The sequence below is a fragment of the Hyla sarda genome, chromosome 1 (assembly GCF_029499605.1).
Source record: "Hyla sarda isolate aHylSar1 chromosome 1, aHylSar1.hap1, whole genome shotgun sequence".
Lineage (NCBI taxonomy): Eukaryota > Metazoa > Chordata > Amphibia > Anura > Hylidae > Hyla > Hyla sarda.
In genome coordinates, this window is record NC_079189.1 from 73,536,486 (window position 1) to 73,554,289 (window position 17,804).

General features: G+C 42.0%; 1 protein-coding gene across 4 annotated transcripts in view; it reads right to left on the reverse strand.

Annotated features, from left to right (window-relative positions):
* The window catches only part of CCKAR (cholecystokinin A receptor), a 106,940-nt gene that overhangs the window by 56,321 nt on the left and 32,815 nt on the right, over nt 1-17,804 (reverse strand). For 3 of the 4 annotated variants that reach the window (XM_056555992.1, XM_056555984.1, XM_056555975.1), the window contains one exon: nt 10,487-10,738. In XM_056555992.1, the coding sequence (XP_056411967.1) occupies nt 10,487-10,637 (151 nt within the window). In that variant the 5' untranslated portion in view covers nt 10,638-10,738. Of the gene's footprint in view, nt 1-10,486; nt 10,739-12,457; nt 12,862-17,804 lie in introns of those variants that run through there. The other variant, XM_056555966.1, reaches the window with a different exon arrangement.

Genomic DNA, 17,804 nt, shown 5'->3' on the forward strand with positions numbered 1-17,804 from the left:
AATTGTGTATTGACAGTCTGTTATCCTATGCGCACACCCAAGCATAAGGCCCACTGTGGAATGCCCTCTTTGCTATAAATAGGGGATCATTTAGATTAACAAGGTCTTGCCCATAGCAAGAAAAATAATTTTAAAAGCGTGAGTTTTTCTATTTGTCAAGTTTTGAAGAAAAAAAGAAAGACAAGAAAAAATAAACAATTGTTAACAAAGTTTACTCCACATCAATAGATTCTGTAAAGACATAAAGAATATGAGGCTCATGAGACCGGGAAAGGAGACACAACATTGTTAAACATTTCATAAGAAGGGAAATGTTAGTGAGGTGGCCCAGTATGGGAGGTGTTACCCTGTACTATTGCTTCTCTGTCAGGCAGCCTCCATACAGTGTCCCCTGGGCCCCCTTGCATCTGTCCCCCCATGTAAATATGTTTCTATATGTCTATATGGCTATGTATTATACCATGTAATTTGTTCAGAAAGCGTTGTCACCTTAAGACTGTTTACCATGTGACTTTCCATGTGATTGTTACCCAGGAGGTACCAGTGACCAGGTGATCCCAGGGGTGACCTATGGGCTCCCTGCTAGTCTCCCCCATATAAACCCTGGGTGGAGCCTCTGCTCTCTCTCATTCTTCCTGCTGAGGTCCAGTGCAGTCGAGTCTAGGTGTGTGTCCAGAGTCATAGGAGGCCTCAAGTCCAGTCTGCAGCCACAAGCAGCTACAAGTAAGCCACAGTCACAGTATTGTCAGTCATCAGTCAAGTAAATTCAGTCACAGTCATCATTTGTCAAGTCAACATGGTCGGCATTAAATTGAATATATCTATTACAAGTCCCAGCAAGCCCTTAAGATCTCTGAATCACTGGTCACCTCCGTGGGCCTGGCTGAACTGTATAGACTTTTCCACCTGCCTAACCTTAGTAAAGCTACCGTTGTCCGTAACTTGGCATCGGAGTCATTATTGCCCCTGTGCCTAGCCCAGGATCCAGCGGTATACCTTCGGGTGGTATTGAGGATAAACCATGCCCTGGCATCACGAATACATGGGGTTTATGCCATCTGCCCCTAGGGGGATTCTACCTGCCCTTTGCATCACACCCCATACCACATTAGCACTGGTGTAATTCTTCAAAGCCATTGTTGAACTAACATGTCTACAAGGACCTAAGGTCATGATCCCCAGTGCAAAATCTGTAGCTGAGCCCCTACTTACCATGGGAAATTTATAATACAAATGATTCTTATATGGCAGAAGGGTCTTTGTAAAGGTCCAGAGTTAGCAATCTGCATAGGCCTGATCAATGCTACAAAGTATCTGAATATATTGTTCTAAATGCAAAATAATCCTCGAGCAAAGACTACATGCAAAGGGAGTATAGTGTCAATCCTCATGTCCCTGTGTGGTAATAAAGGGAATTTGGAGAATATTGAAGCCACATATTTACGTTGTTCTAAGCTGTTTGACATATGCTGTTTAGAAGTTGTATAGGTCAGCTCATCCCAGCATTGATAACTCATTTGTAATAGTAATCTCATGATTGATGATGTGAAATGACATGGTACATGTTATATGCCATTGTATTTAATGGATAGAGGTGGTTTCCAGTTGTATATCTGCAACTGCATTTCTATAGCAAGTTCTACAAGACTTAATAGATCTTGTATTTATTACCTCTCAGCGCTATTGTTCTTACTCTTCAGATGACCCTTTATAGGCTGTATTGTGGACGCCCATTGTCCCAGGAGTATAGTTAGAATGTTCATAAATGTCAACCTTCTGGTCAGCAGATTGTGCCTATTGTTCATATTAGAGTGGATCCGGTGTATTTATATATGGTGGATATATGTTGCCATTTGCCATTTTTGCTGCAACATTTTCATATTTTCATGAGCCAACCTTTCAGGGGCTGTTTTGGACCCTGTAGTTGAGGGAATTGGCACAGTTTTCAGCATGTGTGTGCGGGCACAATAAGACTGGGACTGCTGAGAAAGTCTTGAGCAGTGGACGCAATGGATAAAAATAAACAATAGCTTTTTTTGTGGTTGGGGATATTAGTCTGAGGGTTGGTGCCCATCTGGCCATGTTTTACCCAGCTGTATGTTTAGACAGGACCTTTGTTACAGTGTTTCAAAAGGCCTTTATAAAAAAAAAAAATTATAATAATAAAATTGACCACGAATGGCATTGTTAGGTTGAGTCTTTCACAGTAGAGGTATTCTTGCAACAGCTCTCTACTCTGGATTATAGTGGTAGTACTTAAACTTGGCAACCTCTGTATAACATGATTCAGAGCCCCTAAGACTTTTAGGTTACATTAACACGGAAGGATTACTTGTGGAACTTCTGCAGCCTATTTGCTGTGAAAAATCCACAGCGGATTTTGCTACCCTTGACTTTAATGGGTCTACAGAAAATCCACACTAGAGGATGATTTGCAGATTTTCCTATGGACCCATTGAAGTCAAAGGTAGATAAATCCGCAGCAGATTTTCCCCAGCAAATACACTCGGAAATTCTGCAGGTAATCCACCTGTATGAACGTACCCTTAGTTAGTATTTAGTCCTCATTTTGATCAGAATTTTTGCCAAAACCAGGAGGGGAACCAACTATAATGAACATTTATATATATATATATATATATATATATATATATATATATATATATATATATATAGATGGGTGGTGACCATGGTGGCCATTTTGAAGTCGTCCATTTTGAATCCAACTTTTGTTTTTTCAATAGGAAGAGGGTCATGTGACACATCAAACTTATTGGGCATTTCACAAGAAAAACAATGATGTGCTTGGTTTTAACATAACTTTATTCTTTCATGAGTTATTTACAAGTTTTTGACCACTTATAAAATGTGTTCAATGTGCTGCCCATTGTGTTGGATTGTCAATGCAACCCTCTTCTCCCACTCTTCCCACACTGATAGCAACACCGCAGGAGAAATGCTAGCACAGGCTTCCAGTATCCGTATACACTGCTATATACTACTATATACACCGCAGGAGAAATGCTAGCACAGGCTTCCAGTATCCGTAGTTTCAGGTGCTGCAGAATGGGCAAAACAAAAATTGGAACGGGACCCTCAGTTTACGCAGAAGATTTTGTTCAGTGATGAGGCAAACTTTTATGTGAATGGTGAAGTTATCAAACAAAACCACCGCTATTGGTCTGACACTAACCCAGATTGGATAGATCCCTCCAAGACTGTTGGAACATTAAAATTTATGGTATGGTGTGGTATATGGGGTGCAAAGATAGTGGGGCCATTCTTCATCAATGGAAACCTCAAGGCCACTGGATATGTGAAATCGCTACATGATGATGTGTTTCCCTCTTTATGCACTGAAGCTGGCACATTCCCTGAGTTTTCCAGCAAGATGGTGACCACCACATTATGGGTGTCAGGTCCGAGCATTCCTAGATGAACAGTTTTCTGGAAAGGGGATTGGTCGTTGTGGGCCAGTTGAATGGCCCCTAAGGTCTTCCGATCTGACCCCCTTAGACTTTTATCTTTGGGGTCATCTGAAGGCAATTGTCTATGCTGGGAAAATACGAGATGTGCAGCACCTGAAACTACGGATACTGGAAGCCTGTGCTAGCATTTCTCCTGCGGTGTTGCTATCAGTGTGTGAATAGTGGGAGAAGAGGGTTGCATTGACAATCCAACACAATGGGCAGCACATTGAACACATTTTATAAGTAGTCAGAAACTTGTAAGTAACTCATGAAAGAAAAAAGTTATGTTAAAACCAAGCACATCATTGTTTTTCTTGTGAAATTCCCAATAAGTTTGATGTGTCACATGACCCTCTTCCTATTGAAAAAAAAAAAGTTGGATTCAAAATGTCCGACTTCAAAATGGCCGCCATGGTTACCACCCACCTTGAAGAGTTTCCCTGCTCACATATACTAATGTGCCACAAACAGGAAGTTAATATCACCAACCATTCCCATTTTATTAAGGTGCATCCATATAAATGGCCCACCCTGTAGTTACCGACCAGATATCTGAGTTGTGTCTCTAAATGAGCAGAGAAATAGATTTGTATAAAATGACAGCAAGCAGAGATCTTAAAAATCACAAGGAATGGATTCATAAAGTATATTAAAAAACACTATGAGTTTTCACTATGCATTAAAAAATGTTGTTCTGTTAAAGCCAGAACACCACCTTAAAGTATTTCGAACTGGGTTCCGTTTCTTGACTTCAGGGAGACAACAAAGCTTTGGATTATTCATCTCATCATCAGGGAACTAATTACTTTTTTAATTACTTTCTTATATCTGCATCAATGGAGTAATGTGAGATCTTGTTGCTTGCAGGACATGTAGTTTCTACTGTAGTTTCTCAGTACCATTTGGTACTGATATATATATGTGTATATATGTATATATATTTAAATATATATCTACAGTATATATATATATATATATATATATATATATATATTAGCATAAGAAAGCATTGTTGTTTATCACTATTCATCAGTAATCTGCGCTAGGATTGGGGAATTTATTAAAACCAGTGTTTCACAAGCTCATCTTATGTGAAATTTTGCTGGGCTTCCAATTCACCCGATTTGCTATTAGGCGCACATCTCTCAATAAAGCAGACACTGCAGTGGCGGCCTGTATGCCATATTTATGAAATCTATGCTAGCTCCTAGCTAATGTAGATTTCAGGTACAATTTACTCTAGCTCTGTCTGGCTTTGTGGAAGGCCAGGCCCTCTTTTATGTCTTATTTATGCAAAGCTCTGCCCACTTGGCAAGCAAGACGCAAAGTCGAAAAAATTCCAAAAATGTAGCTTCTTTGTAAGGTCTGTGCCTATCGCAGATAAATTTAGCTTTTAGTGTGTAAATTATAGTGCATGTTGTGACAGTTAAAACATTTTGGGTTTATGTCAGTATATATGTTTTTGTTGCATTTTATGGCTTCCTCCATTGTGATGCCAGCTCAAACAAACCCTGTCATTGGGGTTGGTGATTACAGTTACACTGGGGTCCCCCACCCAACCTGTACAGGGGTTATCCAGCTTTTAAAATGGACTTAAAATTGAAGGGCTTGTGTTACTCACTTGAGCATTGTAGCTGCTTCAGTGTTTAGATCAGTGTTTAGATCAGATACCTGCAATTGCCGTACTACTGTATTTGTAGTAGCAATGTAATGATTCATATGTGTCTTACCCGAAGGGTTAAAATTTCTTGAGCTTTGGTTTGGTTTGGTTGCTGGCTATATCCTAGCTATCTTGGCTGGTCAGCTGACCATGCTGATATCGCACCTGTGTTGCTGGCTATTGAACCTGCAGTTTGCTGGCTATTTAAGCCTGCAGTGTGCTTCTAGTCTTTGCCAGTGTTTAGTTATCAGCAATCTTGTAGTGTTTCTGACTTCAGGTTTTTGATCTTCGGCTTGGCTTTTTGACTACTATCCTGCTTAGTGTTCTGGTACTGTTTACTCCTGGTATTGACCCTGGATAGTCTGACCTTGATTTACTTTGTGTTTACCTAGATTAATTTTGACTTTGTGTGCCTCCAGCTGTTCTTGACTTTGACTGTTTTGAATTTCATTGTTTTGACTTTGTGTGTCCCTGCATAGGAAGGGACCTTCCTCGTGGTTGTGGACCCGTTGTTTAAGAAGGGTATGCAAATAGGCAGGGACAGAAGGTGTGGGCAAGATTAGGGCTTCACTCTGTCCCTCCCCAACATGACCTGCAGTGCAAGGTCATGCATTGTTGTCCCATTTACTTGAAAGTAACAAAGCTTCAGTAATGTCCAGATGGCGTTTTCCCCAGAGTTCTCCCAAAGAACTCAGATCTGGGATTGTTGCTCCCCTGAATGACCTGAATAACCAATTGTAAAACGAATCTCTTCTAACAGCAGATTTTCCTGATGATTGGAGAATGGCCAATGTTGTACCCATCCACATGAATGGTAGTAAAGAAGAGGCTGGTAACTGTAGGCCAGTGAGCTTTACATTGGTAGAAGTAAAAATGATGGAAACTCTTCTTAAAAAGAGGACAACTTAATTGACAACTCAAAAACCAACAACTAAACAAGTATGGCTTCACTGAGGTCAGAACATCTCAAAGTAATCTCATTGATTTAATTGACTAAAGTGCTGGATGGAGGTAGTGTTGTACACATATCTGGACATCAGCAAAGCATTGGATACAGTTCCATGGATAGTTCAGTGGATTTGCAGTTGGTTGAAGGATAGTTTTCAGAGGGTTATTGTTAATAGTGTATATTTATGGTGTCCCAGCACCTGTTTCCCAACTATCATACATGTAAGGTTGTCATGTGGCTGGTTGCAACCGGAACATATCTGTATTTGTGGATACTGCCAGTTAACCATTTTATACATTGCATTGCATTAATACCTTACAATGAGGTATAACAAGAGTGGAAAATTAGAGAGATCTGCATATGACTAGCGTCAAATGTGTGATGCCTTGGTCCCATGATGTTCGCAAACCAGTTTCTACACAAACTTCTAAAAGGTTGTGGAAAGAGTCTAGTCCAGCCTCCTTTCCCAGACAGAGGAGGACCCAAACCAGTCTAGAGACGGCTTTTGCCAGAGCAACATCTCCTAGCTCGGCTCCTGCTCGGCATACACATACCTAGTCTAAAATGTACTCCTTGATTTAGACCTGTAACCTGTTCAAGATAAAGCCTTATACAAAAAAGTCACTGTTTTGTTCCAGTCTATGCTGTAAAGTGCTTCAGCTCCATGATGGAGTATAGTCTTTGGGTATGTTCACATTGAGTATTGTGAACGGAATCCCTGCTCGCAAAATTACGTGAGTGGAGATTCTGGTGGCCGACACTGAAATTCTGCTTGTGTAATTCCGATCGCGTAATTATGTGGGAATTACCCAGTGTGAACATACACTTAGGCAGAGGGAAATAAAGCTGAACAAGGTTCCCTCTGTTTACACTAATTTATTCAGTAACCTGTCAGTTTGTCTTTGTATGCTTTACATACAGGGTATTGTACCGCAAAAATCAGTGAGTAAAGAGTAAAAGTATTGCACCACAGAAAGCCACCCTGTTTAGGCCTTCCGCAGTAGATTACAAGCTGATTTAACTGTATCCTGTCTGTATTTGGTCCTTATTCTATTTGCAACTGCATCTACATTAGTTACTTCACTTCCACCTGTGAAAGCACACTAGAGACTTTCCAGTATAACTGCTGCAAAAGCAACTCTTAAGAGACAGTGACCAAATATTCATTCAACGGCCCTAATGACTGTAACATTCCACTCTGTGCCAAATAGATTGTAATGTATTTGGAATTGCTAAGAAGATTTAGTAAAGTGTTTTCCTGTAATCCTAAACATTGATCAAATGGTTAAAAAAAAATGCAAAAATAAGAATGATAGAAAAACTAAATGTGAATAATAGTCCGTAAAAATAAGATGCTAACAATAGCAGATACTGATCAGAGGGTCAGAAAGAAGCAGCAATAAAGCATGAAATACAGCTGTACGTGTTCCTCCTAAGTTGTGGTGAAGCATGTACAGCTGTATTTCATCTTTTATTGCTGCTCCCCTCTGACCCTCTGATCAGTATCTGCTATTGTTAGCATCTTGTTTTCTAGGACTATTATTCACATTTTGTTTTTCTATCATTTTTATTCTTGCACTTTTGGGTCATTTGGTTATCGTTTATAGTACTGTGCACTTTATTTATCTGTATGTGGTGACATTCGTGTCTTTAATATTACCCAGACTCTTAGTTTGGTGGAACTGTGAGGATGCAGCTGCCTATATGCTATATATTTATTGTATGTGTATTGAAAAGGGTGACTTTCATCAGTCCTCTAATGTAGTGTCGCTTTTGTGTCAATACTTGTTGTTGCCTAATTAATTTTTTTTTTTTGGATTATTTGAGTGTGCAATGTTCATAGTGGTTTTTTTTTCGCTTTCTTACCCTGTATTGTACTTAGGGTTCACTTAATAGCACAGTGGTATTTTGATAACATTAGTTGAACACTACTTCTTTCTATTTTATTTATAGATCTTATTCCTACAGTTCGTACTATGGAAACAACCTATTTGGCAAAAGAATTGTTGGACTTACAAGGAACCACCATGTTTGCTACACTCTGTCATGTGACACTGCTTCCCTACAAGACAACTACTCACAGCTAGCCTAAATTACAACACCCATCATCCCCGTGGGTACCACATATTTTGAGACTGGTTACAATTGGTGTGCCACAAGGGTCTGTTTTTGCTCCTATTCTTTTTAACGTGTTTATTCTTTTTAACATACTTTGAGTGTGAAATAGGATTGATGTTCCTGGAGAAGTCTGTAATATGGAAAATACACACATTATCCCCAAGGATGAGCCAAAGAACCCAAATGAGAACAATCACAAAAAATCCGGGTCCGTAGCCCATGGCACAAAAAAATGCCTATAACTTAACTTCCATTATGTACACTCAAACTAAAATTCTAGTGACTAATGAAATGTTAAAATATGGTGTTGCTGCCCTAATATTGCACCATCACTTGGTGGATCTCTTGGACTGTACAGTTGAAGGAATATATAAGGCCGCAGTCCTCAACATATGTGTGCAGACAACACTTGTGTTTTAAATAAATGAAATCTGCCCTCCCTCCACAAGTTTCGGCATTCCCTGTTTTTTTGTGACTGTTCTAATATAGAAAATGACTTAGCTTTAATAGATAGAACTTCAAAACACTCAAAACTGCAGGCAAATCCTCTACTAGAGTATCGTATTGGCAGCTCTGTCTTGGCGAAGACCTCAGAAGAGAAGGATTTAGGAGTAATGATTTCTGACAGCCTCAAAATGAGTCAGTAGTGTGGCCAGATGGTAGAAAAAACGAATTGAATGCTTAGCTAGAGGTATCACCGGTAGGAAGAGAGCAATTGTGACCCCCCCCCCCCCCCCCCCCCTGTATAGAGCTATTATGAGACCTTATACTGGGTCCTGTTCTGGAGACCTCACCTACAAAAAGATATTGTAAGAACAGGTCCAAAGTTGGGCTGCAAAAATGGTGGAAGATCTTAAAGAAGGATAGACATTTATGGCATATCCACAGGCTGGCATATTTATGTCCCAGGTGGATATGCCCATTTAAGCATAAAACTTATCACCGCCCACTGGGCTCTTAAACTTAGTAGGAGTATGTATATGACCTGCTCAGCTCCTCCTGCACATTCTGCCCACAGACTGGACTTTATTTTAAACTGGGAAAATTCCCTGTTCCACACTTTGAGCAATGCAGGGATAGCTGCTGGCAGAGGGGAACTGCCCAGCAGACACATCTCCTGTGCCTGGAACAATGATTCCTGAGAAGCACTGCGGCATCTCAGAGTAAAACATAGATTATTGTAATGAAGGAATCTGTCATTGATTCCTTCTATCTGGGGTTGGGGCAACATGGGTTAGAGTTGCCTTTATTATACTAAACTATGCAATGGTTCTAATGAAACATAATGCATTTATAAGGAGTTTAATACAATAGGAATATGATATAATTAATTACAGCATATTGTTCAAAGGAATGTCCAAATGCCATTGAACCATGTCATTATTTTTTTTTCCTGTTTTAATTTGCTTTTTATTCTCATTACTCCTCTCTGCAATTGCCTTTCGACTTTGTTCACTTTCACTGTCTGACATGAAGATAATGATAGCTAGATGGAAGTCAAAAAGCCAATGCCGTCATGACTACATTCATACTCCCCTTCTTCTTCCTACTATCAGACGGGCTTCGTTATTCAGCACACAGGGAAAAGCTACAAATCCCAGCATTTCCTTCAGTTACTATACTGCCCATGCAAGGAGAGAGTGCTCACGTGACCGCAATGGACTGGCTTAATGAGTGTGGGGGGGGGGGGGAGGGTTCTGTGTCTGTGCATCACCAAAGAGGAAGAAAATACATAACTTCTGGGAACACGTGCCGTAACTTCTGAAAAGGAAAATGATTAAAGCATAGAAAATTTAAGTATAAAAGGGGGTTATCCCAAGATTAAAACATATCATCTCTGAACAGGATAGGCGATGATAAGCTGATCGGTCGGGGTCACACTGCTAAAACTTCCACTGATCACAAGTACGGAGATCTCTTGTTCCCCTAGTGAATGGAGCAGCAGTGCACATGCTTGGCAAGATAGCCAAATACAGAGCTTAGGTATTTTCGGAAGAGAGTGTAAGAAGTAGAAGTCAAGCATATGTGCTGCAAATCCATTCACTTGGGGGACAAAGAACCTCTGTTGTCAAGATCTATGGAGATACAATCGGCCAGACCCTTATTTGTTCTGTAGGTACCACCAGCAAGTCACTCTGGCTTGGCCAAGATATATATACAGTACACCAGTTTCATCTTTTGTTAGTTTCATACATAGTTTATTTGTCTAATTCGTAATGCCCCTAACTTTAGAACAAGATAAGTTCCAGTCTTTTAAGTACTAATAGTTTAGTAAAAGTGTGCACTTACCCATGAAATAGAAAGCACCACTGCAGACTGTGCTACCAAATATAAAGTCCTCCAGCAAATTTGGAATAAGAGTAAAGGGGATGCAGAAAAGACAGAGCATTAGATCACTGACTGCCAATGACAATAAGAAGATGTTGGTGACAGTCCGCATCCTCTTATTCCTTATTAGGACCACTATAACCAAGCTGTTGCCCAGGACACCCAGTAGAAAGATCAAGGAATACAGGAAAATCCTCACTATCTGGTGCAAATCTGTAATAGAGAAAGGTGTATATTTGCATTTATGTCTTTGTAACTATCTAATAGCTGCCACAAATGTTTTTTTTTTTTTTTAAATCCCGCTGCAATACTTATTTGCAAATACTAAACAAGTGAAGATGAGTTCACACTGTTATTGTTGTCTGTTTAACATACCGTATATACTCGAGTATAAGCCGACCCGAATAGAAGCCGAGGCCCCTAATTTCACCCCAAAAACCCAGGAAAAGTTATTGACTCGACTATAAGCCTAGGGTGGGAAATACATCATCCCCCCATGTAATCAACCATGTCATCATCCCCCCCCCTTCATCATCACCACCTGTCAATCCCTTCATCAGTGGTCTTCAACCTGCGGACCTCCAGATGTTGCAAAACTGCCTTGATGACGACACAGGGGGACGTTGCGCATGAACGTCACTGTGCGTCGTTGTCAAGGCAAAGTCACTAGTCCGGGGCCGGGCCTGAAGCGCGGAGAAGTGGCCCCCCCAGGGAAAATGGACAGCCCGCAGCGACTAATCCCCCCTCCACGGGATGGTCCCTGCAGCATAGATGGCCCGGACCAGCTCACCCTAACTTCCCGCCGAGGGGAGGTGAGTACAAAACAAAAGGGGGGGCTGGATAATGACGAAAGCCGCAGTGGTCTTCAACCTGCGGACCTCCAGAGGTTTCAAAACTACAACACCCAGAAAGCCCGGACAGCTGATGGCTGTCCGGGCATGCTGGGAGTTGTAGTTTTGCAACATCTGGAGGTCCGCAGGTTGAAGACCACTGATGAAGGGATTGACAGACGGAGAGCTCACTCGAGTATAAGCCGAGGGGGGCGTTTTCAGCATGAAAAATCGTGCTGAAAAACTCGGCTTATACTCAAGTATATACGGTACACGTTTATATGTTTATAATTGATATGTTAACAGACGCTAAAAACGTATGACATACAGCATAATCCATTTCCCAATGATTTACATTATTCAAAATACAGAACTGCAATGTATACTTTTTTTTGCATACAAAATAGCGTAGTTGCATACCGCAAAATTAAACGGATTGTAAGAGTGAAGCAAAGACATCAATGCAGTGTGAACCCAGCCTCACAACAGCAAGGTTAAGATAAGCAGAGTTGTATTTGTTATTGAATTTTAGGGGCTGAATTATTTGTGCAACAGATTGTGACAAGGCAAAGAAGTCTACGTGTTGATGAATTCAGTTCTGGCAGATCTTTGAGGCTGCTTGTGCATTATGGCACGGTAAGATAACGTAGTAGGTTTACGTCAGTATAACCGCAGATAACACATTGTGCTATCAATTGGCAAATTACAAACTCAACGCCTGACAAGCTCAGCTACATTTATACATCAAAAGATCAAAGAATATTTAGGTGCAAGTCGAATTATTAATAAAAGTTTATCATTTATTTGATCAAATCCCATATATAATGTTATTTTACCCAAGAGGATACATTTTATCAATGTAACAAAATGACTTTATAATCACTGTGCACAATATTTAATTGTAACAAATGCAATAAGGAATCCAAAGAAAGCATATTATACTTTATAAACCTATGAAAGTCTACAATCCAGTTCTCTTGGTTACAAGTCTTAGTCTTCCAAACTAGTTGACTTGCTTTGACTTGTAGTTCCACAAGGCGCTCACTGAAGCACTTTCAGTAAAAATAGCTATACATTCAAACCATGCGGTTATAAGACATACCTTTGTCAGATCTAGTTGCATTGTGTGAATAGTCCCCTAAGCAGCTGATGATGGCTCCATTGTCTGTGACTTCGCAAAGGATCCTATTGTCACTTGTGTCATTGTCCACATGAAGATTATACAGTGTTTCCATGTCTGATGCTGTAATATGGGGTTAATAGGAAACTAATGTCTTCCCATGCCTCTCTGTGATAAGATGCTTTGCTGAGCTCTGCTGGCAGAATTCCTATGAGAGCTATGTGTGTGTGCAGCCCTCTATCCAGACCAACTCCACACACTGCATCCACTGCACACAGACTGGAGGGGAACTCATATTCTGCAGTGTCCCACCCTCTCTAGTTATTGGTCAGGACCTCCTTATTTGTAGTCAGAAAAAAAATAGTATGAAAAGGTAGAGGAGAGCACACCTGACGTTTCCTGTTCATGTTTCATACCTTGTATGCATCGAAACATTGCAACATTGCAAAGTAATGCAAAGGAAAAACACACACAGGAATGTATTTTAAAAGTTGAAAATGTGTGCATGATATATATATATATATATATATATATATATATATATACACTGCTCAAAAAAATAATGGGAACACTTAAACAACACAATGTAACTCCTAGTCAATCACACTCCTGTGAAATCACACTGTCCACTCAGGAAGCAACACTGATTGGCAATCAATTTCACATGTGGTTGTGCAAATGGAACAGACAACAGGTGGAAATTATAGGCAATTAGCAAGACACTCCCAATAAAGGAGTGGTTCTGCAGTTGGTGACCACAGACCACTTCTCAGTTCCTGGCTGATGTTTTGGTCACTTTTGAATGCTGGCAGTGCTTTCATTCTAGTGGTAGCATGAGACGGAGTCTAAAACCCACACAAGTGGCTCGGGTAGTGCAGCTCATCCAGGATGGCACATCAATGTGAGCTGTGGCAAAAAGGTTTGCTCTGTCTGTCAGCATAGTGTCCAGAGCATGGAGGCGCTACCAGCAGACAGTACATCGGGAGATGTGGAGGAGGCCATAGGAGAGCAACAACCCAGCAGCAGGACCGCTACCTCCGCCTTTGTGCAAGGAGGAGCAGGAGGAGAGCTGCCAGAGCCCTGTAAAGTGACCTCCAGCAGGACACAAATGTGCATGTGTCCACTCAAACGGTCAGAAACAGACTCCATGAGGGTGGTATGAGGGCCTGACATGCACAGGTGGGGGTTGTGCTTACAGCCCAACACTGTGTAGACAGTGCTTGACAAAGGCTTGTTAGCTGAAACGTTGCATCCCATGGTCTAATGCAATAAAGAATTTTAACCTGCATTCAACCCGGACCCAGTGATTGGTGCTGTTTCCTTAAAAGGAATACTGTCTGCATATCCAGCCTGGCAAGCTGGGGGATACTTGCACCACACTGATGGCCTTCCTGTGCTGAAACCCTTTTTTCTACTTTTACTACTCCAACACTGTGTAGGACGTTTTGCATTTGCCAGAGAACACAAAGATTGGCAAATTCGCTGCTGGTTCCCTGTGCTCTTCACAGATGAAAGCAGGTGCACACTGAGCACATGTGACAGAGTCTGGAGACGCCATGGAGAACATTCTGCTCCCTGCAACATCCTCCAGCATGACCGGTTTGGCGGTGGGTCAGTAATGGTGTGGAGTGGCATTTCTTTGGGGGGCTGCACAGCCCTCCTTTTGCTTGCCAGAGGTAGCCTGACTGTCATTATCCTCAGACTCCTTGTGAGACCATATGCTGGTGCAGTTGGCCCTGGGTTCCTCCTAATGCAAGACAATGCTAGACCTCATGTGGCTGGAGTGTGTCAGCAGTTCCTGCAAGAGACGGCATTGATGTTATGGACTGGCCCCCCGTTCCCCAGACCTGAATCCGATTGAGCACATCTGGGACATCATGTCTCACTCCATCCACCAATGCCACGTTGCATCACAGACTGTCCAGGAGTTGGCAGATGCTTTAGTCCAGGTCTGGGAGGAAATCCCTCAGGAGAGCATCCGCCACCTCATCAGGAGCATGCCCAGGTGTTGTAGGGAGGTCATACGGGCACGTGGAGGCCACACACACTACTGAACCTCATTTTGACTTATTTTAAAGACATGACATCAAAGTTGGATCAGCCTGTAGTGTGGTTTTCCACTTTGATTTTGAGTGTGACTCCATATCCAGACCTCCATGGGTTGATCAAATTTATTTCCATTGATAATTTTTGTGTGATTTTGTTGTCAGCACATTCAACTATGTAAAGATAAAGTATTTCCTACGATTAGTTCATTCATTCAGATCTAGGATGTGTTATCTTAGTGTTCCCTTTATTTTTTTGAGCAGTGTATATATATATATATATATATATATATATATATATATATATATATATATTAGAGCTGGGCGGTATGACCAAAAATGTGTAACACAGTATTTTTTTTAAATCATCGCGGTATCACGGTATTTAACGGTATTTGGGGGGGGGGAGGGGGCTTGTTAAAGTGTCAGAACATCAGGGTTTCCCCAACCAGTGTGCCTCCAGTTGTAGCAAAACTACAACTCCCAGCATGCCTGGACAGCCTGCGGATGTCTGGGCATGCTGGTAGTTGTAGTTTTGCAACAGCTGGAGGCACACTGGTTGGGGAAACAGCATTGTACTGTATACTCCCCCGCTGCTGTCTATCACAGCTCTGCACTACAGGGGATGAGGAGTCAGGGTAGCGAAAATCTTTCCATTCACCCCATCCTGCCCCTCTTTCCATTCACCCCCCTGCACCTATTAACTCCCCTACACCCATTAACCCCACCCTGCCCCTCATTCCATTAACCCCATCCTGCCCCTCATTCCATTAACCCCCCTGCACCCATTAACCCACCTGCTCCTTTCATTTATCCTATCCTGCCCCTTATTCCATTACCCCTTCTGCTTCCATTAACCCCCCCTCCTCCTCACCTGTGCGCTGATGCGGCTGCTGGGAAGTGTCCCTGTCATCAGTGCAGTAAGGTGGGCGCTTCCCGCCCGGACACAGGATCCTCTCTGGCGGAAGCGTTCAGCGCAGGATGCTGACGCTTCCACCAGGAGGGAATTAGAAATTTAGATCTAAAGTGCCCACTGCGCTATTATGCGCCACGGCCACTTTAGAACAGTGGCGCAGCGGCGCAGCTCACGTGCGTTGTGTGAGGGGGCCCGCCGCTCTTTCAAAGACAGGCGGTCTGTCCGCCCCTGAAGCGCTCGCTCCCCTCGGTCCTGCGGCGTGCACTAGGGGCCTCAAGAGCGGGCGGCGGAACTAGAAGAAATGCGGCGCAATGCTCTGCCTAACGCCGCAGGACCAAGGGGAGCGGACGCTTATTATGAACACTGGCGAAGAGAGGGGAGAGGTGGACTGGAGCAGGGAGCCGGCTCGGGGCTCCGGGAAACATCAGAGCCAGGGGATGCAGTTTCTGCGCTTTCCCCTGGCTCTGATTGCAGAGAGGAGCCGGCCTGAAACTGCAGGGGGAGCGGGGATGAGGAGTCTCATCCTGCTCTCCCCTGAGAGAGCGGAGCCGTGGGCTCTGTAATTCATTCATGGGCAGGGGGAGGGGCCCCACCGGTATAGCGGTATGGGCAAAATTCATACCGTCGGAGAAAAAAAACCTGGTATCCGGTATGAACCGGTATACCGCCCTGCCCTAATATATATATATATATATATATATATATATATATATATATATAGGAATCCAATAGGAAGCAAACAGCGGCACTCCAGCAGTTTCAAGAAGAAGAAAAAATCCTTTATTCACCCATATGGTGCTACATTTCAACTCACTCAATGGAGTCTTTATCAAGCATACAGTGAAAGTGAACATGTGTCATATATATATATGGTTCACAATTGTACAGATCTGCCCACAAGGGCGTGACAACAATGACATCACTGGTCAAAACAATATAAATATATGTGCTAAATACAGCGATCTATACAATAAATGTCTAAATCACATACATAAAAATAAAGTGCAATACAGTGCAATTACAGTGCAATATCTGACATGTCCTCAATATATTACATATATCTTCTGAATCTAAATAAACATTAATAAGGGGGTGTTACCTCCGTCTCTGGACAGCCTACTTTCCCTGAACAGCGTGTCTCCACCACTGTTTGTAAACAGAGGCAGTGCGCAGGTCCGGAACACATCGCATCGCATGATCAATCACATGATGCGATCGCGTCATCGGGAGAAGATGTGTATTGCGGCTGCGCGCCGCTCTCTCTCTCACTGGTCAGCGAATGAGAGGGTGTCAATGTTGTACAAACGCCATATTGGATATGGGAAATAGTGTGGGCATAAAATAAAGTAGGTATATTTAAAGAAGGTAAGCCAGGCAGCAAACTAAATTAAGGATAAATGGTCAATATATGGAGCATACTGCCTAAAAGTGATAGGCTAGCATGTCCCTCACACATTCTCCGCAGATCGCGGTGAAAAAAATGTGATGGGGCAACGGACCACTCGGGGTCAGTGTCTAATGGGTGTATATTACACCTCCATAGCCCACCTGTCACTCCTGTGTTCCTCTCTATGCCATTCACTGTAAAGAAGGTCCAGCTCCAGATTAACCTTGAATACCCCTAAGTTTCAGCTACCACATTAATCATTTTGATCACAGAATTATTGTATATACAACATTTTATTGTGAATACACATCAACTCCCCATTATGACGTAAAGGACACCCATGAAAGAAAATACTAATAACGTGCTCCGTCCTGAAACACTCCATCTCGCAACATTCTAGATGGTGAAGATCTACACCGGAGAGTGTCCAGTACATAGGCAACACCCTAAAAAAGGAAGAGAAAAAAGAAATATCAGAATTGTTTGCATTATGAGGACTGTCTCCCTTAACGTTGTTACAAGTGAAAAAGTGCATTTAGTGCTACCCTATACATAAAAAAGGATAAAACATAGTTACTCATGATCATAGGAAATACTTCATATAACATGTAACATACATAATATATAATAATGAGTGGCCCACTATCTATAGAAAAACTTTGAGGGAAAAATCAATATTCAAGCCCTGAGGTTGTAGAGTACCAAGTTTTTGAATCCACATGGCTTCTCTCTGTTTTAAAAGTCTCTCCCTGTCACCAACTCTCCTGGACCGCGGGACAGAGTCAATGATCGCAAACCTAAGATCCTCAATATTATGATTATGTTCTATAAAATGACGTGGTATTGGCAGATCAGTTTTACGAGTACGGATAGATGACTTATGATTATTCAGTCGGAATCTACATTCAGTAATTGTCTCGCCAACATAAAGATATTTGCAAGGACACATTAAAATATAAACAACGTAATCACTTCTACAGG